General features: G+C 46.0%; 1 protein-coding gene across 1 annotated transcript in view; it reads right to left on the reverse strand.

Annotated features, from left to right (window-relative positions):
• Positions 1-208: 208 nt before the first annotated feature.
• Positions 209-22,246, reverse strand: part of C2CD2L (C2CD2 like) — a 160,057-nt gene continuing 138,019 nt past the window's right edge. Inside the window, exons 13-14 of the mRNA XM_078682191.1 lie at positions 10,865-11,135; positions 209-2,317 (exon numbers count right to left, since the gene is read on the reverse strand). Coding sequence (XP_078538317.1) covers positions 2,097-2,317; positions 10,865-11,135 — 492 coding nt within the window. The 3' untranslated portion in view covers positions 209-2,096. The remainder of the gene's footprint in view (positions 2,318-10,864; positions 11,136-22,246) is intronic.

Below are 22,246 nucleotides of genomic sequence, written 5' to 3' on the forward strand. Positions count from 1 at the left end.
CAACGGCGCAGCCGATGTCGACATCATGCAGAGCCGACCAACGTTACCTACCGACACACAGGGGCATTGCTCGAAGAAAAATATTCCGGATCCAGTCTGACACCTGGAAAATTCAAAGGTAAGGAATCTGTGGCTAGATGTCTAGATCTATCTATCGATCTATCCATGAGTGTGTATTCTGGTTCGGTGCCCAGTTTTGTTTTATTTATAGAGTTATGTGGATAACACATGTATGTAGTCATGCAGCAGACTGGTTAGCAAACATGCTGTATAAAGGAAGGCATGATGAAGGAGTAAGATAACTCATGTTATTCTGGTATCTTGTCTGGATATACTTCAACGTCCTCATCCTACATCTGTTCTAGTAAACTCAGTGCATGGAAACCACACGGAGAGAATGTTGCAACAGCCACAATTGGTGAAGCTAAATAACCTGGAGCAAATATGTTTTTCAGCGTGGTTTGACCCAGCTGGGCATTAACTCTGGAACTAATCTACCACATAGCATGGTCATGATGAGGAGAACGATTTTGTTATGATGTCAATCGCACCAGGTCTCTGGAAGGTCAACAGTCTTTGCTATAACCAAATTAGCATGGATTTGTGCGTGCGTACACATACACTGAATAGAGTTTCAGTCTAGGATACCTCAGTCAAACCAAGAGGCATGTAACGACTTGTAAATGAGGGTAATGCTGAGAACTTTCTGTTGACAGGGCACTCAAAAACCTATGTTTTTGATTGCCGAGAGTGATTGTGTACAGACGAGGTGCCTGAATTCTTCTATCTCACAGATGGCTGGTCACATCAATTTAATTCCTGTGAAAAATATTAAACATTGAGAAATCTGTAAGTTCAGTGACTGCTTCCTGAAAGCAGACAATCTACACCTGTCCTGTTATGAAGCAAAAAAGTGCTCAAGGCAATGTAAGGGAGTGCGTGACAGGCATGGCCATGGGCAATATGTGACTCCACTGGGGTTCCTTGTTTGGTGCGCAGGTACTTGCTCTGGTACACACGTTAAAGATAAGGAACTTCCACTTATAGGAGGGACGACAAACCTCAATTAAGCATGCAGGATGGATCATGATGGCTAACCACTGAAGACTATCCTGAAAGTCTGTGACTGAGGGATGCTGAAAGTCCAAGAGAAGGAGATGCAACCTTTGAAAGTAATGCTGAATGAGCAGAGTGGATGGATGTTCAGCGTCCCATGTAGGGGATAAGCTTTGAAGGAAATGTTGAATGTCTGTGGTGAAACTGAGAGTGGGTGTGGAAAGATGAAGACGAAAAGAAGCTGAAGGTTTAGGGGCGTAGGGTAACCTATGAAGATATTATTGAATGTCTAATGTAAGGGAGGATGCTCCTCTTGGGAGCAGCTGCCCACCACAAACACACTTATAAACCCAGCATACAAGAATGTCATTAAAGTGAGGCCAACTTGGAAACACACCCCATACTAGTCATCTGGTAGAAGCAGAACGTCTTCAGCAGCTGGCCTATTCTGTGTTGCTCACCACCCTACTTATTTGTAGCGTCTGGCCCGCTTGCTTCTTTTAAGGGTTCTGGCAATGTTTGCAGGGCAGAGAAACTATGTATTATATGGCCCTGATGACTACATAAGTGACAGAGAACCATGGGAATATGAGGGCTCTTTGTTCACAAAACTAAAGTGGGGCTTTCCGGGAGTCATATCAGTTGCAGATCCAACATGCAGACAATGAAACCATAGCGAGGACCCTTTGGGATATGAAAAACCACTCATGATACACGTGTCAAACCATCAACTCATTTCAATCTGGGGAGTCCATTCTGCATCAAGGCAACATGGAATTCACCCCACAGTAAGAAGCTGAAAAGCACAAGGGAAGCTCAGTGCCTCCTAGGTGAGAGTATTTCACAGAGGAGCTTAAGCTGCAGTGTATTGTGGGACAGCACTACTGGAACGAAGACGTCCTGTCCGTCTGCTACTATTCAGGTGCCATCCCTGCTCATAACCTGAAAGCCTATCGAGCCCAATCTGTCCTTACTTGTGGTCTGCCGGGCTGCAATGCCCTTCATGTCAGTCTTTGCTATTTGCCTGACTGCCATTCAAGTCAGTCTTCGCTATCTGCCATGCTCCCATTGGCGCATCCCTTTGGCTTGGACTTGAAAGAAAAACGCTTAATAAGGCGCCGTGAGAAGCTGCCAGATTTCTTCCTCGTGTCAGAGCTGCTGATGGCATTGGGGAGGTCATCGTGTGACTGGCTAAGGCCAGCTTCCTTCTGGCGCTTCCGTCTCCGGAAAAGGAGCTTTGTCCCGCTCCGCAGGAAACCAACTACAGCAGAAAACAAGAGATAAAAGTTAAGAAAAGTCCAAACAATACCCTTTCAGGGATAGAGTGAAGCAAAAAAGAAGTAGAGAACTCTGGGTTAGGTGGAAAGCAGCTCCTGTATAGAGCATTCTCAACACCAACAACACTCTAGATCTGCTCACTTCAAATGTCTGCTTTTCTATCAAAGTCTTTAAGCATAGGATTAGCATAGTGCCATCCACGCAGAGCTAGAAAGGGACAAAGTCTATTGCCATTTCTACAGCAAAGTCTTTAAGCATAGGACTAGTACAGTGCAGTCCTTGCCGAGCTGTAAAATGACAAAAGCCATTTACCCCTCCAGGCACAGTATTACAGCTTTGAATTGGTAAAATACCAACCAATCCAACCTGAAATGAATAAAAGCAACCCCTTATTAATTTTGGCTGGAGAGAGGTGTTGAATCATTGTGCAGAGGAGAACAACAAATGTGTGGTACTACAACATTTAAAAGGGAACTCAATATAATATTTTTAGAAGCTTTAGCAAGATTGGCGGCCACAGCATGCAAACTTGGAGAAAGCCCAGCCATTACTGGGTCCAAGGAGAAGGAATAGTAGCTGCAGGCCTTTTCTAGTCTCCTTGGTTCTGAACCAGCACCCCAAGAGCAAAACCATTGCATTCATGGCAGTACATTACTCATTTCAGGTTGGCTTATATACATGTATATATATATATATATTGCCCACAATGTGATCCTTTTTCAGTTCAAAGCGCTCCCCAGCCGGTGCTCTGAGCCGGATCCTGGCCCCAATTTCAATTTCACGTGGCACTCCAGAGCTACAATATGCTCAATTTAATTAAGCACAACACCCAAACCAACGTGTTTCAGCCCTCCCACGGCATTTCTCACGGTCAGTGAGTCCCTCTTCAGTTACATTTTTTATACCCATCTTAGCCTTAATGGGGCATTATGGGAATTTTTGTGTTTTCTAATAATTCAAAAAACTTTATACATATTTACAAAAAGGACAATTGCGTTTTTGTCAGGTAATTAAACATTGACTTATGTTTATATTTTCTACACTACTTTTTTGTAAAGCGATATTTCAACTTTCATTTATCTTCCTTTGATTTATCACATTTTGGTATAGTACCTTGCCATTATTTTGAAAGCATGCTTTTCACATTCAAATAATTTTACCACTTATTTGGTGATTCTATACATGGTCCAACAAAAGTTAGATATCATATATCTACCATATGACCAAATACAATCCACGGTAGTTAGAAAAAAGACTGCAACAAATAGCATTCTGCACGGGACTACCTTCCACCCGAAACCGTTGTTAGAAAGCATCCCTTATGGAGTATTTGTACGCATGAAGCGGAACTTTTCTAAAAAAGAGGATGCAGAAGAAAAAATTAAAGAAACAATGCACAGGCTAAGACTAAGAGGATATAATGAAACAACGTTAAAATGATGCAAACGGCGTATTGATAAAAAAACCTAGGGAAGATACATTGATTCCAAAACCAAAGAAATGAATGAACAAGGACCACCCAGGTTCATCACAACATATAGTAAAGAAAGTGGAAGAATAGTCAATAAAATTAAAAAATATGGGCATCTAATCTCTGGCAACCCAGACATTGGGAAAATCTTGGGGCCTAAACCAACAGTTACCTACAGAAAGACCAAATCACCGAGGGACATGCTGGTTAAAAGTCACTTTTAGGAAAGCCAAAGTACTAACTGGCTAAAAGACCAACAGAAAGGTTTTAAAAAATGCAATCTATGTAAGGCTTGTAAAATCGGCAAAAATATGAGAACAATTGCTGAACCCAATGGTAACGTGATCACCATTGACCAAAATATCTCCTGCACTTCACAGTTTGTGATATACATAATAGATTGCGATTGTGGAATGAGATACATCGGAAGCACAACATGTATGCTGAAAAAACATATCCTTGAGCATATTTGAGCAGTGAAGAACAGAAATATGACTTATGCCACGGCCAAACATATGGCACAATGCCAGAAAGGGGATTGGAGGGCAATGAGCTAATATGGCATACATATGATACACCTAGAGGAACGTGGAGGGGACAGAGTGAAAACATTGCGACAAATGGAATTGCGATATATCATTAGACTCAGGACAAAGACCCCTCGAGGAATCAACAAGATCAGGAACTTTTTGTCTGTTTGAATGAAGATGGGGACTGCAAATGGTGTGCTAGGCTGAACAATGTGAATGAACTTTGAGATTGCATTCTCCTTTGGTCAACAAGGGTACTATACCCAAATATTGCATTGAATTGAATTGAATTGAATTGAATTGGCACTTGTAGAGCGCATGGCTACCAGAAGGCCTCCCAGCACTTAGGAACAGAACCTACACAAATGACCCGCTTTAGGTGACCGGATACAAGAATGTTTTCAGCTGTCTATGGAAGGACATATAATCGCCCTCCAAACTAATGTAATTTGGAAGAGCATTCCAGCTCTTTGAGGCGATGTAGGAGAATCGTCTTCCCTCACTCCTGAACCTATATATTCTAGGGACTACTGCCATGCGTTTATTTGCAGAGCGCAAGGCTCTATTGGGACAGTACGGAGAGATGATAGAGTGTAGGATAGGAGGACCCTTGGAGGAAAGAATCTTGTGGACGATACATAGGGATTTGAACTCAATCCTCTCCGCAACTGGGAGCCTGTGTAGGGATGCTATAGATGGTCACGCAGGTTCTCTGTGGGGGGTCTGTAAGAGGAGTCGAGCTGCACAGTCTGAAGCTTCTTTATCATTGAACTCAGGGAGCCCAAATAAACGTAGTCTAGACGTGAAAGAATTAAGGCTTGAACCAGCAGTTTCCTAGCATTAAACGGCAGCAGGGGAAGGATTTTCCTAACCATCTTAAGTATTCCGTAACATGTTCCTGCTACCTACCGGGATTGCTCCTTCATATCTAGATTATGGTCAAGCCAGACTCCAAGGCTTTTTATTTGTTCTTTTGGAGGAGGCATACTGCCCACACATTTTGGCCATAGAGAGCTAGGATCTAGTGGGGAAGGTTTACCCAAGAACATCAGATCAGTTTTTGCTCCATTCAGTTGTAGATATGAGCCCTCCATCCATGCTTACACTTTTTCCAAACAATCAGCCAAATTGCTTTCCCTGTTCCTAGATTGGATAAGGGAAACAATCAATTGGGTATCGTCCGCATATGTAACGATCTGTAGGCCAAAGGGTTTGACGATCTCGGCCAGCAAGCTCATCTAAATGTTAAAGAGGGTGGGGCTCAGGGACGAGCCCTGGGGAACCACAACTCAACAACATATTCTTGGAAATGGAATTGTCCTCAAAGACCTGAAATGAGGAGTCCTCTAAAAAATACTCCAACCACATTAGTGCAGTTCCAGATACCCCTGCATCTCTAATTCTAGAGACCAGCAGATGATGGTTAACGGTATCGAAAGCTGCACTCAGATCTAAGAGGACGATTGCCGCCGAGCCTCCAGCATCCAAGATTTTCCTTGCTTCCTCAACAACTACAATCAGAGCTGTCTCTGTACCCTGAGGGGGTCTAAACCCAGTTTGCGATGGATGGAAGCAGTCATTCTCCTCCAAAAATGTGTACAAAATGGAGTTGACATGCTTTTCCGCAATTTTTGGGATCCCCGGAGCAACGAGATTGGCCGGTAATTAACAAAAATTTCATAGTGTGCACCTAATTTCTTAAGCTGTGCTCTCACCATGGCTCGTTTCCATAAAGAGGGAACGGTCCCAGAGGCCAAAGAAAGATTAATAAGTTCTAGGATAGTGGGAGCGACTGTTTCAAAAACTTGGTTCAGAACGGTGGGGGGACCAATTACGGCTACGTTTCTTTACTGGATCCATTGGTGGATCACTAATCAAAGGGGACCATAAAAAAGGTAACAGATAGTAATCATAGTAGTGGAGTGGGATTCTCCACTATTAAATTGTTAATGTTGGTAAAAATAGGATTGAGTAGATGACTTTTTAGATGGGTGGGGCTGGTCACTTTCAGATTAAGTGAAAGGGCACCCAAGCTATCAATCAATTCCTCTGCGTTAGGTGAGGAGATTAGCCGGATTTCAATGGTGTGTTTGGGAAACGAACTGCAATTCGGCAAGCACTTTTTGTAAACTGTATTGTTATGGGGGGGGTCTTGCCTACTGAAAGTTAGGGATCGAGTACTAGGGTGCATTGGGGCATTTATTACTAACAAAGGGCAGCCTGAAGCTATGATAGTACGCCTGCACCTCCGTTCCTCTGAGGTTATACAGCTGAGCTGCCGAATAAGAGCAAGGTGTCCTCTTGGGAGAACCAGGGGGCGTGGCCCCTGGGCATGTTGGGCGCGGACGGGCGCAGACGGGCTTGCCTTAGGTGCGCCATCGGCACGCCAGCGGCGCCGTCGCGTCTTCCGCCCCTTTTCAATCAGGGGTGAGCGTGAGGACCATGGCACCTAGAGCGCTAACCTTTGTCACTACCCCAAGATGTCCGCCCCACCCGGAGCATTGAACACAGCTCCTTGCCAAACGAGATTCAGGTAAACAATTTAAATTCTAAAAGCAGATTGTGCAAAATCGCAATTTCAACTATTTAAAAAATTCACGAGCGTTCTGTGCGCCGCAGTCGAGAATCGTCACCTGTTAGGCTCAATTCCTCTGCGCGGTCGCGTCATCCGCCCCTTTTCAATCAGGGGCGAGCAAGAGGACCATGGCGGCTAGAGCGCTAACCTTTGTCACTACCCCAAGATGTCCGTCCCCACCCGGAGCATTGAACACAGCTCTTTGCCCAAAAACAAGATTCAGGTAAACATTTTAAATTCTAAAAACAGATTGTGCAAAATCGCAACTTCAACTATTTAAAAAATTTACGAGCGTTCTGTGCGCCGCAGCCAAGAATCAGACTGCACGCGTCACCTGTTAGGCTCAATTTCGCTGCGCGATCACATCAAATATGGTAGGTATATGATATTTAACTTCTGTTGGACCATGTATAGAATCACCAAAGAAGTGGTAAAATTATTTGAATGTGAAAAGCATGCTTTCAAAATAATGGCAAGGTACTATACCAAAATGTGATAAATCAAAGGAACATAAATGAAAGTTGAAATAGCACTTTACAAAAAAGTAGTGTAGAAAATATAAACATAAAGCAATGTTTAATTACCTGACAAAAACACAATTGTCCTTTTTGTAAATATGTATAAAGTTTTTTGAATGATAAGAAAACACTACAATTCCCATAATGCCCCATAAAGGCTACGATGGGTATAAAAAGTGTAACTGAAGAGGGACTCATTGACCGTGAGAAAAGCAGTGGGAGGGCTGAAACACGTTGGTTTGGGTGTTGTGCTTTTAAATAAATTGAGCATATTGCAGCTCTGGAGTAGCCACGTCTTTTGTTTGAAATGGGTATATATATATATATATATATATATATATATATATATATATATATATATATATATATATATACCCCGCCCTCTGAAGAGCGCACACGGACCTACTGTTCATTGTCACCCCCCTACGCCACCTACCCAGCTCGCCGCTACAGTGCCTGATGGGAGTTGAAGTTCCCTCATTCACCACGAACTTCTACAGGTGTGCCGAGTGCATCAAGGGGAGGGGCACACTGCGTGTGAGCCAGTATTTTACAGGGAGGAGCACAATCTTGCAGAACTCACTACAGCGCAGGGCGCTGAGGAAGGCAGACAAAGCCGAAATGCATTCGCCGCGCTGTACATTTGGTGAATAAAACGTGCTGCATTTCCTGAAACCCCCTCTGGCCTCCGATTTCTCTTTCCCTTTCTTTTTCTTGGAAGACATGTTTGCTGATATATATATATATATATATACACACACACACATATACATATTATCAAAGATGCCATAGAAGAAGTCTTGAGTGAGGTAATATGTGGAGAAATTAGCAGTGCATGACGAGATTCTATGGGTTTTTTTTTTTAAACGTAAAGTAATATTCTATTACCGTATGTAAATCCAACCTCCTGCTGCACATGGTCTTAGGTGGTGCTCGGCAGGGGAGATTGGTTACAGAGATTGGCCGCAGGGATTGGCCTGTGGCTAGGCCCTACGACCAAACAGTCAGCATGAAACAAACCCCACAGTGCAAATGGACTTGGGCCATGTGGGATTGGTCACAAGGGTGGCTAACCAATCCCAAAGTCAGCCAACCCCATGCGGTGCAGGGCATTCGGTCATGCAAGGCAGGGGCCCTGCACCCAATCCCTGCATGCAGCCAACTCCACTCTCTGCACAGCCAGGGGAGTTGGCCACAGGGCCTGCCCGCCGACCAACTCCCCCAAAGGCAGCCAACCCCATGCTGCAAAGACTTCGGCCCTTTGAGGCGGGGGTTTTGCAGCAGGCAGCCAACCACACGCCGCACATGGCCTTCGGCGATCCGCAGTTGTGGGTTGAGCTTTTGCCTCGTAGTGTAGATTTGGCCTTTGTGCATTGGGATCCTATCCCCCAGGGCTAAATACAATTAAACAGTAGAGGGGAGTGTGCAGCCCCCTCACTGAGCCTTCTTGGGCCCCATGGACCCAATCCTCCAATGCCAAATATAATAAATAAAATGGAAGTGGCCACATGGCCCCCATTCCCGAGCCTTAAAAGGCACCGTGAACCCCGTGCCCCGGGACCATACCTTATTTTGAAGGGGACGGGGCCACTTGGCCTCCCCCTCTCCCGGGCCTTATTAGGCCCCGGGGACCCCATCCCCTGGGGCAGAGTCCTTGATAAAGGGAGTGGGTACACAGCCACCCACCCTGAGACCAATTAGACCCTGTGGACCCGATCCCCCAGGTCGTATCTTTTTTTAAAGGGGAGGGGGCCGGGCTGGCCCCTCCATGATCCTATTTTGACCTGGGAACACCATTCCCCAGGACCCTATTTTTTTAAGGTATGGGGGCTGCGTGGCCTCCCTACACAAACCTCATTAGGCCCTGAGAACCTCATTCCCCAGGGCTGTTTTTAATTTAAAGGGGAGGAGGAAGGCCGTGTGCCCTCCCCCCTCCTCCTTGAGCCTCATCAGACCCTGGGGACCCCATCCCCTAGAGCCATTTTGGAAAGATGTGCCTGGACTGAACACCCAATATTCACAGGGTCTGAGGACAATGTAACCCCTGCAGGGAAAATAAGATTTTTTTGTTTTACAGTTTGGCAATGTCTGAGAAAAACAATTTCTTATAGGTGTGTTGCCTTTTTGAGTGAAAAATCGCTCTTCATACAGTGTTGCCAGCCTCCAAGAGGCTTCTTGTTTTGTGCCATCTCAGACGTTGGCACCTGCTCCAGCATATGTACATTTATAATTAACTATGTTTGGGTGAAAGGAATCAACTTTGGGCTTCCTCTTGTTGGGTATGATCTTTCGTTAGGATCAAGGTATTGCACACCATAGAGGACACCTGGTTATGCACTGCACAGGAAAGTATGGGATTTAGAGGGGGTCTGTGATAAAGCCTTCAATGTTTTCTTACTTTACCCTGAAATAAAGACCAGTAGTGGCGGCAACCAGACGGGGTGGTTGGGCGGGGAGGGAGGGGGGAGAGTTGAGATAAAAAAACACTTACCTTGGAACGGCCAGCCCCAGCCTATACCAGCCCTCTTAATCTTCCTTCTTACCGTCTCCAGTCCTGGCAGCAGGAAGCACCCTGGCTCCCCTAAACCAATAACAACACTGCAATGCAGCATTGTGATTAGTCTGAGCGCCATGGTTCGGGGACAGGGAGCCTGTGCAGGTTCCCCACCAGGCTGTGCATTACAGCCTGGTGGGGAACATGCAAAGTGCGCATGAACTGTTTGGCCAGCCCAAGAGAGCCGACCAGTCATGCGCACTTAGGGCGAGCAAACCACTCCTTCCCTGCTCTGGCCAACCCCGACCCGCATTGAACAAGGCCACTGACTGCACTAGGAAAAATAAAATGATAACAATACGTTATTATCATTTTATTTTTCCTTTTGTGCAGTGGGCGACGCTTCTCCACCTTAGTGGAGGAACTGCAACTGATAAAGACCCAGATGGAACCAATCACACAAAAACATAAAAAGACTGTGTTGGCTGAGAAGTCCTACAGCACTTGAGCATCTTGGGCTACTGACTTGACCAGAATCTAAAATGTAAGAAGTGTGGCTCAATGGTTAGAGCAGCAGACCCTGATGCAGAGGTCTGGCCCGGGACCAGGGTTCAATTCCCGCCTCGGCGGGTCTTCGGCTCAATTTCCTCGGACCTGATAATTCTCGCCTCTGTGCCTATTCTAATCATGGGTCCCACTCTGCAACTCTGGGCAATAGCTTGCTTAATCTCCACAACGGCCCCAACAGCGCTGGGATGCCCGGCTTCACCTTGGGGGTGCCCAGGAGTGGACATTTCACAGGGAAAAGCCAGGAAGGGTTCCACAGCGGTATGCGTTACAGCTCCAGGACACCCTAGGGTATTAGTGCGCTTTACAAGTACAAATTACATTTACATTACATTTACATTAAGCTAATTTACTTTCGATTTGCAGGATACTCACCTTTGTGGTCCTTTAAGCTCCGGGTTTCCAAAGCACCCGTAGATCCGGTTTCAGACTCAATGTCTTCTACAGAAGGCCTCTCTGAGATATCTGACCTTGTGGTGTCATCTACTTCCTGGCTAGTCCTCTGCCCTGAGATGGTCGTCTCCAGAGATGGAGGTGTTTCTGATGAGTTCTGGACATCTACCATGAAGGACTCGTCTTGCATTGTGGCGTCCATGGAGGCTGCATATCCAAGAGAAAGTGCCATTTCATCCTGATCGATAGGAACCTGTGAAAGGTATTATGCTGTGTCAGGAAAATGTAGCAAATAGGAGCACACCAACAAAAAACATGAAATCAAGACAGCAGCCAACAGGAACCATAAACAAAATGTAGACAAGTAAGCCAGTAGAAACATGTCATGAGGAAAAAGAAAAACTGGCAAGCCAACCAATAAAAACGCATCAAGACAAAACAGTAGATCAGGCAACTCTGACAACAAGAAGAATCAACAGAAATTAGTCAAGTAAATGAATAGGAATGGATTAAGTGGAGATAGGAAATAAAAGTAACTAGCTGATATAAATTGGTTCACTAACATATATATATATATATAGAGTCACATGCCTACAATATCCTGTTTTGTCATAAAATGACCCCTGAAAAGCCCGCTGCCCCGCCCCCATCTCAATTTTCTAGTGGTGTCAAGATCAGGAATATGCAGCCAACAAATTCTGAGAAGAGGAAGATGGGAGGCACTCCTTGGTGCAAATATTTTTAATTATATAGGATTGTAGGAAGTTGAAAGCTCTATGCTAAAATTAAATGCAAAGGTCAGTTATCTGGGTTACTGGGATGCAGTCACAGGGTCGCTTATGCCCTAGTCGCTTGTGCCGTTATAAGGAAATATTATGTGTATGGCAGTCTGGAGAGGTCTTACTCCGGGCATATAACAGTTGCAGGGTTGCATGTGAAATTGTACGGATGCGCCTCAGTCTTGCGGACCTCTTCAGAAAGTTGTATTGTTCTTGAATGGGAAAGACTGGGAAGATAACTATGTCACGCGACACCCAAAACATAGAGACGGTTCAATTAAATACAAGTCACTGGTGCTCCACATTGTACTGACAGTTACATTGGTTATCATGGTATAGGCACATAATGATTAACAGGTGAATTGAGTCTGTACAAAAATCCAGACTGGCTATAGTTGGATGGTACTAAAGTGCAAGCTCTGCAAATGACCTGACCTCTTAAGGTTGACTGATGGCTAGACAGATTGGATACATCCGGGGGAAGAGTGTGGCATTATACAAAATGGATTTGGATTAAATCTATATTTGAGCCTTTAACTTTCACCAGCGAACCTTAGCATTTGAGCGGGAGTGCTACTACCTAGCACTGAATTTCTTACTCATTTACCTCCCTCGGGCTCCTGCTTATAGGCTTCCCTACATTGTAACAGGTGGGCGTTTTATTTCAAATGGGAGCAACAGGCCAGTTGAACAAAACCCTTTTGTGGTCGTAAACCCTGTAATACACAAACTTACTAAGTTTGTCACTTCAAAATGTTTTTTGTGTGTTTGTTTTACAATACACTTAACACCTTTTTGCGATTCAGAAAAGCCTATTTAAAATGAGGTTTTATCTATGGTATGAGACCACAACTGCAGTCTCAAAGCAACGAAAAGTTACCAACACCTCAAATGACGTGGTAACCCTGTTGGACAGCTTCTCCTAGGAGAATTGTGTCGGCTGACCTTGGTGGGGGGAGGCAATGCTCCTATAAAGAACAAGGGCTGCTTTAAAATACTTTACTGTTTGGGAATGCAGCCCATTATTCCTGCGTTGATAGCTATTCACAGGAGGCTGCAAATAGCGGTCTGTCTAATTAATCTTCATTAGATAGGTTGTTCTTCGACCCTCTCCGAATTGGCATGTTGCAATCGGGGCGCATCTGGATCAATAAGATTGGGCAGCAGCGGCTCCTCCGCTAAGGAGCGTCGCCCCACTGCTCTGCGAGCAGTTTAAAAAGGAAAAATAAATGATAATAGCGCAATGTTATTATCATTTTATTTTTCCGTTCCTGCTTAGATGCGGGATGGGCTGGCCTGACCAGGCACCGGGGGAGGAGTGGTGAGCACACTCTAAGTGCGCATGGTGGGGTGGCAGGCCGTCTTGGGCCGGACAAACAGTCATGCGCACCTTGCAGGTTCTCCACCGGCTGTATTGCAGAGCCTGCATGGAGAACATGCACAGGCTCATAGTCCCAGTCTGAGTGCCGAACCACAGCGCTCAGACCAATCATGCTGCTGCTGTCATGCTTGTGACAGCAGCATCGTGATTGGACAGGGAAGCCTGTGTGCTTCATGCTTCCTGTGTGCTGACGACCGGGAGGCAGCGGCTGGCCTGCAGGCAAGTGTTTTTTTTATCCCCCTACTCCCTCTGCCCGCCACCCATTAAGCAGCAAACCGCCACTGAGATTGGGGAGGAGAGTGCTCCAGATTTCCCAACAATCACACTGTCATATAATGTTGAAATACATTATACGACAAGCAGGGCACATGAGAGGGGCTAAAGAGGCAGTGGTAAGGGAGAGAATTGCAGATTGGTAGGGGTACTAAGTGAGAGAAAACTCAATACTTGCTAAAATAACCAACTTTTTAAGACTTTGAAAGCAGAGAGGGAGAGAGTGTGTGTTCGTTTTTGTCTGAGTTTATGTACAACTTCTTGGTGAAATCACACAGGCACCTCACCATACCTGGATGAAAGCACCTGTACCCAACTTTTTTTTACCAGAAAATGCACTTATTGGGGGTATACCCCCAATAAATACCCCCAAACACCCTCCTGAAGCTACACCCCTGAATATGGCCTACTAGTACACAAGTCCCGTCGTGAAATTACATACAGGTAGAAAAACGTTGGCTAAGCTCAATTTACATTCACTATTTCAATCCCGAATGTATGTACATCTGGCTCAGTGTTAGTTTTAGAAAATGTTACCTTGTGGCTGAGATCTCTGGCAGGCATAGTCTTGAGCTTCTTAAATGACCTTGCAGTCTTTTAATTTTAGATGTGAGTAATCACAAACCCACACACTGTTCAGGTCATTTAGTAACAAGCATTTACAATGCAATGGTCTCGTCTTTGTTAAAGTTAGAGCTATTGGCATTGCTCATGACATTATTTTTGTTTATGATTTTGTTTTTAAAACATATAAATAAATGGCATTGTCATTTACAATGCCAATAGCTGAATCTCTCCCTACCGGGTTTACAACAGGCAAACATCCTGCCTAGAAGCTGGACTATCTACAACAGGGAAACGTCGAAACAAAAGTTCAAAGCACCCCCAAACAACCGAGTCCACCCCTGTCCGTGCACGAGACACAGGTCCAGCAGGCCTGTACTCTATTTTCCACCCAAAGCTGAAATACCGACCCCAGAGCGCTAATAAAGCTTTCCCACACCAGCCCTTCTGTTTCTCTACGTCGCCTCCTATAACCCCTCCTCTAGGCTGGCCCCTCATCCTTTCTCTCCTCCCCTTTGCCAGCCCTCCCAACTCTATGCTATCTCTAAAACTGGCCCTTAACCCGTCTTTTGCTTAATTCCCCTCATCATACAGTGTACTGCTCTCAGTCGCAAAGTTGTCCCTCATTTAATTTGACCGCCCTTTCCCCGCCGCTCGTCACGAACATCTCCCACTTTCGGTTCGGGCGCACTCAGTAGGTTTTGTTTCACTGAAATGGTCGCTACTTCTGCTCCTCACCTCGCCCTCCCCTTCAGCCCCAAGGTTTCGTCATCTCGTGTCTTTGACACCAGCCCTGTTTCTGTCTTTGTCGCTCTTTTCCTCCCCCTAGCCCAGCCCTCCAATTGCCATGTCTCTCGCCCGCCCCTTCAACTCTTTCCTCCCACCCCCCGGTCCTGCCCTCCGCCCCCATCTTACCTTGCCCTGGACGCTAATCTTCCTCCTCATAAAGTTGCCTTATTGTGAGGGCGCATGGGGCTGGGAAGCCGTGACAGCACCCGGGCAATGGCAGCGAAGCCCAGGGAGCGCGAGTCGCAGTTCACGAAGAGGTGCTGGCTTTTTTTTTATTGGGCAAAACAGGTCCCTTGACAGAATCGAAACAAGCAGGGCAGCTGCGAGCACCGACGATGTGCCCCGAAGCGGGCACCAAACATGTGCGGACGGGCCCCACGGGCCCGCACACTACATGCACGCTCCCTCTTAACCCCACTCACCTGGGCCTTCGACGCATCAACTCCCTCTCCTCCGCTCTGCTTTGGGGCTGCTCCTGGCCCTCGTAATGCTGAGGGGAGCTCCCCTTCACCAGGGCTCCTCGAGGGGGCCAAACTGCACTGCTTCCTCCCGCCCGGGGAAAGCGAAAATGGAGCCCGTGAGGCTCCTCTCTAGTCTCGGCCGGCCCGCCCACCGTCAGGCATTGTATTGTATTGTATTGTATTGATGATTTGTAAAGCGCGTTGGCTACCCAGGGGCGTCCCAGCGCTATAGAAAAGAATGAGTTGGGCTGGAGAGGCTGGAGTAAGAGAAGCTGAGTGAAAAGTTAGATTGGAATTTTGCTGAAGAGCCAAGTTTTTAATAGTTTACGGAAGGTGAGAAGGTTAGGTTCTGATCTGATAGGGAGGGGAAGGGAGTTCCAGATCCTAGCCAGGTTGTAAGAAAGCGAGCGGCCTCCACATCTGGCCTTCCTAATGCGTGGTACTGAGGCGAGGTGGGAGGTCGTAGACCTGAGTGGGCGGGAGGGTAGATAGTCTTTCATCGGGGGGGAGTTAATAGAGGGGCCTGTACCCCAGTAGGATCGGTGTGCCATGCACATGCTCTTAAATTCAATTCTGGATCTCACAGGGAGCCAGTGAAGATCCTTCAGTCTGGCTCTGACTGAAGTTCGGCGGGGGATATCCAGGAGGATTCTTGCCGCACAGTTTTGAATGACCTGGAGTCTGTTAAGTGTAGATTGTGGGGCCCCCAGATATAGGGCGTTTCCACAATCGAGACGGGAGAGGATCAGGCCTTGAACCATAATCCGTCTTGAATGGAACGGAAGGAGGGGGAGAATTTTGCGGAGAAGTCTCATCATCCCGAAGCAGGTGGCAGCAAGCTTGGTGGCTTGGTAGTTGAAGGTTAGAGTGTGGTCGAGCCAGATGCCTAAGCTCTTGATTTGCTCCTTGGGTTGCGGGGGGCTTCCTAAGCAGAGAGGCCAGATGGGATTGATGGATTTCGAGATGTTATTTCCAAGGAGCATTATCTCTGTTTTGTCCCCGTTAAGTTTGAGACAAGAGCTAGACATCCAAGCAGCGACGGCTTCAAGGCAGATATGTAATCTGTGATGAGAGTTCAGGGGGGGTCCAGTGCTACCACTAGCTGCGTGTCGTCCGCGTAGGTGACAATTTTCACCCCGAATGGGCGGACGACATCAGCTAGGGGGCGTAGGTAGACATTAAAAAGGGTAGGGCTCAGGGAGGAGCCCTGAGGCACTCCACAAGTGAGGGGTTTACTGGCTGAGGTGAAGTCCCTTTCAAAGACCTGGAAGGATCTATCCGTAAGGAAAGACCTCAGCCAAATGAGTGCTGTGCCTGACACTCCTATTTTGTTAAGCTGGTGAAGTAGGATGTTATGATTGACAGTGTCGAAGGCGGCACTTAGGTCGAGTAGGACGATGGCTGTGGACCCGCCATCGTCCAAGATCCTCCGTGCCTCCTCCGTCACTGCAATAAGTGCAGTCTCCGTACCATGACGGGGCCTGAAGCCGGTCTGAGAGAGGTCTAGTATGTTGTTGGTTTCCAGGAAGTCAGTGAGAATGATGTTTACATGCTTCTCGAGAAGTTTGCTAAGCCAGGCAGAAGGGATATAGGTCTATAGTTAGCGGGGTTGGATTGATCCAGATTGGGCTTTTTTAATAGAGCTCTAACCATTGCCCTTTTCCATGGAGGTGGAACAGTACCAGTCTGGAGGGATGAGTTGAGCAGGTCTTGTATGGTGGGCGAGATCAGATGGGTTATCTGGGTGAGAGCGCTGGGAGGAGCTGGGTCGATGGGTGATCCAGATTTAATCTGGCTCATGAGTTTTTCCAGTTTGGTAAGTTCTAGTGGGGGAAAGCTATTGAGAACGCAGGAGGGAGCCGTCATGTGGTCTATGTTGACGGAGTCTGAGATCAGGGTAACGGTGGGGGGAAAAGAGGAGTTGATGGTTTCTATCTTTTGGTGGAAATACTCAGCTATTTCCTCGCAGTGGGTCTGAGTGTTATTGTGATGTTTTGGGGCCTCAGGAAGTTGCAAAAGGGATTTTGCTATCTGATAAATCTCCCTAGGTTTGGAGGCTGCCTTCTCAATCTTGAGTTCAAAGTATTTAGCCTGAGCTAGATGGATATTTGCTTTGTAGTTTTTGATTGCCGTTCGATAGCTTGCTTTGTCTGCTGGAAGGTAACTGAGGCGCCACTTCCTCTCGAGTCGTTTACAGACACGTTTGGCCTCACGTAGATCACTCGTATACCACGGGCTGTAGGAATGCCCCTTTTAGGATGGGAGTTTTTTAGTGGTAGTACTGTGTCTAGGGCACTGCTGATCCAGTTGTTGTAGTTCTCATTGTCTAGAGTGGGAGCGGAGGTGTTAATGGGTTTAGTGCCTTGAAGGAGATCCTGCCACTCAGTTAAAGGGAGTTTGGACCAGTTGCGGGAGCGTTGAGTTGTCGGGGGTTTGGGGGGGGAGGTGAAGGGGCAGGGTCCAGGTGAGTGGGATGAGGAAGTGGTCAGACCAAGGAAGGGGGGAGGCAATTCCAACATGGAGGTTTTTGCAGTTGCTAAAGACTGGGTCTAAAAGGTGTCCTTTTTGGTGGGTGGGCCCAGTAACGCGTTGGTGTAATTCGAGGGCGATTAGGCTAGAGGAAAGTTCTCTGGCTATAGAGTCATTTGGGTCGTCTAGGTGGATGTTGAGATCGCCTAAGATAGTAAAGTTGGCAGAGCTGACTGCAAGATTTGCCGCTATTGAGGCGAGATCCGAAAGAAACTGTCCTTGTGGTCCTGGCGGACGATATATAAGTATACCCGAGAAGGTATGTGTGGCGCTGAATTTTATAAAAAACGGAAGGCATTCACAGTCCGGAAAGTTTATAGGGGTGCTAGTAACAACGTAATCTGATTTATGGATTACTGCCAGGCCACCGCTAATACCCTTTTTACGGTCTAGGCGAAGTAGTTGATAACCGGGTGGGAGCGCTTGAACCAGATCAGGTTCAGAGTGTTCCTGAAGCCACGTTTCTGTGGCGAAAAGAACATCTGGGCTCTTCTCCTCCAACAATAAAGCGATTTCCGTGGAGTGTTTTAGGAGTGAGCGGCAGTTGAGCAGTAGCATCAGAATTGATGTGGGTTTCTTTGTACTGTGGGTAAAATGAAATCCACACTGATTACGAGCGGGGTGCTGGATAGCCGGGTCCCACGTGTGTAGGCAGGGTGAACTAACTGTCTGGTTTAATTGGTGTAGGAGCTGTGGGTGGTAGGTGATGGGCTGGCATGTTGGATGAGCAGGGGGGGTGGCCCCTGGCCCCGGTCGGTCGCGGACGGGCGCAGACGGGCTTGCCTTAGGCGCGCCTTCGGCGCGCAAACGTTGCGCCCGCTGCGCTCGTCCGCTGCGCGACCGAAATATGCACATGATTTATACTGCTCCGGGGTTGTGGGTCGAGGGGGCGTGGCCTAGAAAGGGGCGTGGCCTCTGCTCGTGGCAAGAGGGCGCGAAGGGGTGTTGGCGACCAGCGTGCTGCGTCAACGCTGGCTCCGCTGCGTCTGACAACTAGTTTCCCCAAGTAAGTGAATTTAAAAACACAAGTATTCTGGGACAGTCAAATTCTTAAAAACACAAGTAATCTGTGATAACAATTTTAAAAAATAGTGCCTCGCTCCCGGCAGAGGTTAGAAATTTAACGAACGTGTGCCGGGCATTTTTAAAACGAACGCGGTTTAGTCACAGAGATCGGACAAACTCTGAACCACGGGCGGATTTGTCAGTCACTAAGCCCCGTCCTTTTCGGATTGGGGGGCGTGTTTTGGACAGATGATATCAGGGATAGAAAGGACAGCAAAAAACACGCCCCTCAATCCGAAACGGACGGGACTTAAAGTGACGGACACAGCTCTTCTCCAATGGCTGGCTGTCGTTTAGGAAGCCAGCCAATGGAGAAGAGCTAGCTCATTTACCTCCCTACTAGAAGACATAAGATCTCGCCAGCGAGACTGCGCATGCGCAGCCTATGCAGGCCGAGACCTAAAAACTAGCTTTTCAGCCCCAGACCTCTATCTGGACACGGGCTGGGCTACTTTCATTTGGTCGAACCACCAGGCAGTCCCTTTTTACATTAAATCCCTAATCTCAGGAGAAGAGCGATGGCAAAAATGTCTGCCTCAGAAAGGAACTGGAAGGATCTGGATTTACAGAAACACATCCTGATAATTTTATCACGTTTTTAAATTAAAACAGTGCCCTTAAAGTTCCTCTCCTGATAAATCACTTTTAGCTTCTAGCAAATGTCTAATTAACCTGATAAATGTTCCTATATCAATTAACTCTTGGATAGCGGAGAATGCTACTAATTACGATTCTTGACTAATATAATCAAAACGGAAACTGAACAAATGACTATGGTGATATGACCACAATTGTATAACTGTAATAACTAGTACATTGGGAGCAAGACATCGAGGACTCACTACTGTGGTATGCAATTAAGCAAGTTGTCAAGATGCAAAATGTCAGTTGTTTGTTGTTTGAAACTCAATAAAAACACTTTAAAAAAAAAGTACATTAACTCTTGTATTTGTCCTTTGGGTGACCATCACTGGCGCAACCCGTGATTCTCTGCATAACTTGCCAACCTCAAATTAAAGGTTTACCTGCTGGAAGGGAGATGGAGGCAGAAATAGTTTACTGACAGCAAACACAATATAAAACTAAGCTTGCAATATACAAGGATGAGCTTAAATCTGACAAAAAATCTATTACATTACCAGGATTTCTCAGGCCCCAAACCAAAGTCAAAGAACTTTTTAGAATAATAGTGGTAAAGCCATGTACAGCTCTACAAACCTCTATTCCTCCTTCACAACACTAATGTACGTTTTTTTAAAATTGCTAAATGATCAATTAAGGCCCAAGCGCCGCAATCTACATCAATTCCTCCGATAAGACTACCTGACACACTACAATCTCACATGTTGCTTTGGTTTAGGGAAATTGCCTCAGGGGAGCTCCAAAGGGTTCTGAGTGCGGCGAGCTGGATTACCAGTAGCAGAAACGATAATTGTATCACAATTTTGAATTCTTTGCACTGGCTGCCTCTCAGAGTAGGAGTTGTCTCTTCTTATGGTCCTCTGGCAACCAATCGAACCTCCCTTGATTTTATGATGTGCAAATGTTCCTTCTATGGGTCACAGCATACTTTCCGATCTTCTAAACAAGGGTTTCTTAAAATCCCTGAGAATAAGACTAACTTTTGGCAACAGGGCTTTTCTGTGGCCACAGCAAAAGTCTGGAATAAACTTTCAATGGATCTCTGTGATCTTATCAACACCAGACACAAAAGCATTTTAATTGGGCCCTATGATCTCCATTTCTTTTATTCCCCCCCCCCCTTCTGTAGGCTTATGGATTTGTGCTGTCACTGGCGGCAAAAAACAAAGATGTATGTTGCACTTTATAAAAATAATTTCATAATGTAGCCATAGGACTCTCCATTTTAGGTAAATAATTGTGACATCAGCATTAGAGCAGAAGAGTCCATTCTTCATACCTGGAATAGAGTTACCTTAAAAGCACGCAAGGGAGCATCTGCAAGTTAGAGTGGCTAGGTGCTGCCAACAAATCTCAAGCAGCTGTCCATGGACCAAAATCTAGTAGGGACGAACATCTAGCTATTTAGAAGAATTCGTTGTCACTCCGGCACTAAGAACCATTAGGTTGCTTGACTTAAAACGCAAGCATTTCACATTACAATATAAAAACATTAGGAAAGAAAAACTTGGAACTCATGAGAGGTGGGTTCAATGAGAGGAATACAAAACAGATGCGAGGATTTATCAGAAGCTAGAGCAGTGGTGGGATGCAGCAGATGAAACACTACATAGGAATTTAATTTGTCTGAACTACTTGCGAAGACTGGGAGAGGGGCAGATACGTAGTTCAAGAAGAGATGAATAGTTGGGTTTTGAAAAGCGTCCTGAAAGTGAGGAGAGCGGGATGACCTCTGATACTTTGCAGTAAGGTATTTCAGGGAACATTCACAGTCCCAGTCATTGAATGATTCTGGGACAGCGAAGGTCTGAACATGACAGCCTTTATTTGCGGAGAATTGTGACATCGTAACCACAGTCGTAGTAAATGGAAACTTCATAATTAAAGTGCAATAGGTTGAGTTGGGACATGAACTCCTTCTGAAACACCAGTTCCTCACTGAAATGACCTCTACTCCAGATTGAATTGAGCTTAAAAGAGGCCAGCATCCTTTCAATTTGGGTTAGGAGGAGGGAATTAGAGATTGTGGCACAGGGTGCCTGTGGAAGAACCACTTCGGCCCTTTATAGGTCTCGGTTAGACAGTGCATGCGGTGGATCTTCGAGACATGCTATTTACTATCAGTGGTCTTAAAGCCCGCCCCTAGCTTACCATTTGTTAGCTTCAGCGTTGCTTTCATTTCTTTCGTCCCCATTTTCCATGGGATGAAAGAGTAATGCTTCCTCTTATTTTTAGCATGGAACAAGTACACGTGTCCATCCACGGCTCCCGTTTTGTGAGCTATTTTCTTGGTTGTGTTCAAGCACTCAATATGAGTGCTCAGGTGTTCAGTCATTCCTTTCCCCTCCAAACCAGCCCCACCTGTGTTGCGCATTATTTACTATTTATTGGGCAGTTGCTTTAATATTTCCTACCTTTCTGGCTGGACTTCTCCTCTAGGCTTTTTCCATGACTTTCAGCCATGCTGAAAAGCAAATGTACTGCTAAAAAAATGAATAAAACACATGGACAACGCCAATAGCTCTAGCATTGCTGTGACCTATTGACTTTGCCAATGCTTCTTTGGAATGCAACTCCCCCGTGTCACACATTGTACTAGAGACAAGGCCAATCATCATGAGGAATTATTGTTGTGAGAAACACCTGTTACAGATAAAGTGCTTCAGCTACAAAATGAGAGCAGCAGTCGAATAAGGGAGAAGGGAAATGGACTACATCCTGGCTGAGAAACATATATAGGATGGCCATTTAGAAATCAGTTCACTCTTTTACAAGACATTATTGTCTTGATTACGATACATGAGTTGAGTTAAAAAGATATTTTCTGTTGACTCTATGTTATGTGTAAACCAGTCTTCCAAGTTAGTGTAGAGATCTTTTT

This window comes from Lissotriton helveticus, chromosome 3_1, assembly GCF_964261635.1.
Source record: "Lissotriton helveticus chromosome 3_1, aLisHel1.1, whole genome shotgun sequence".
Taxonomy (NCBI): Eukaryota; Metazoa; Chordata; class Amphibia; order Caudata; family Salamandridae; genus Lissotriton; species Lissotriton helveticus.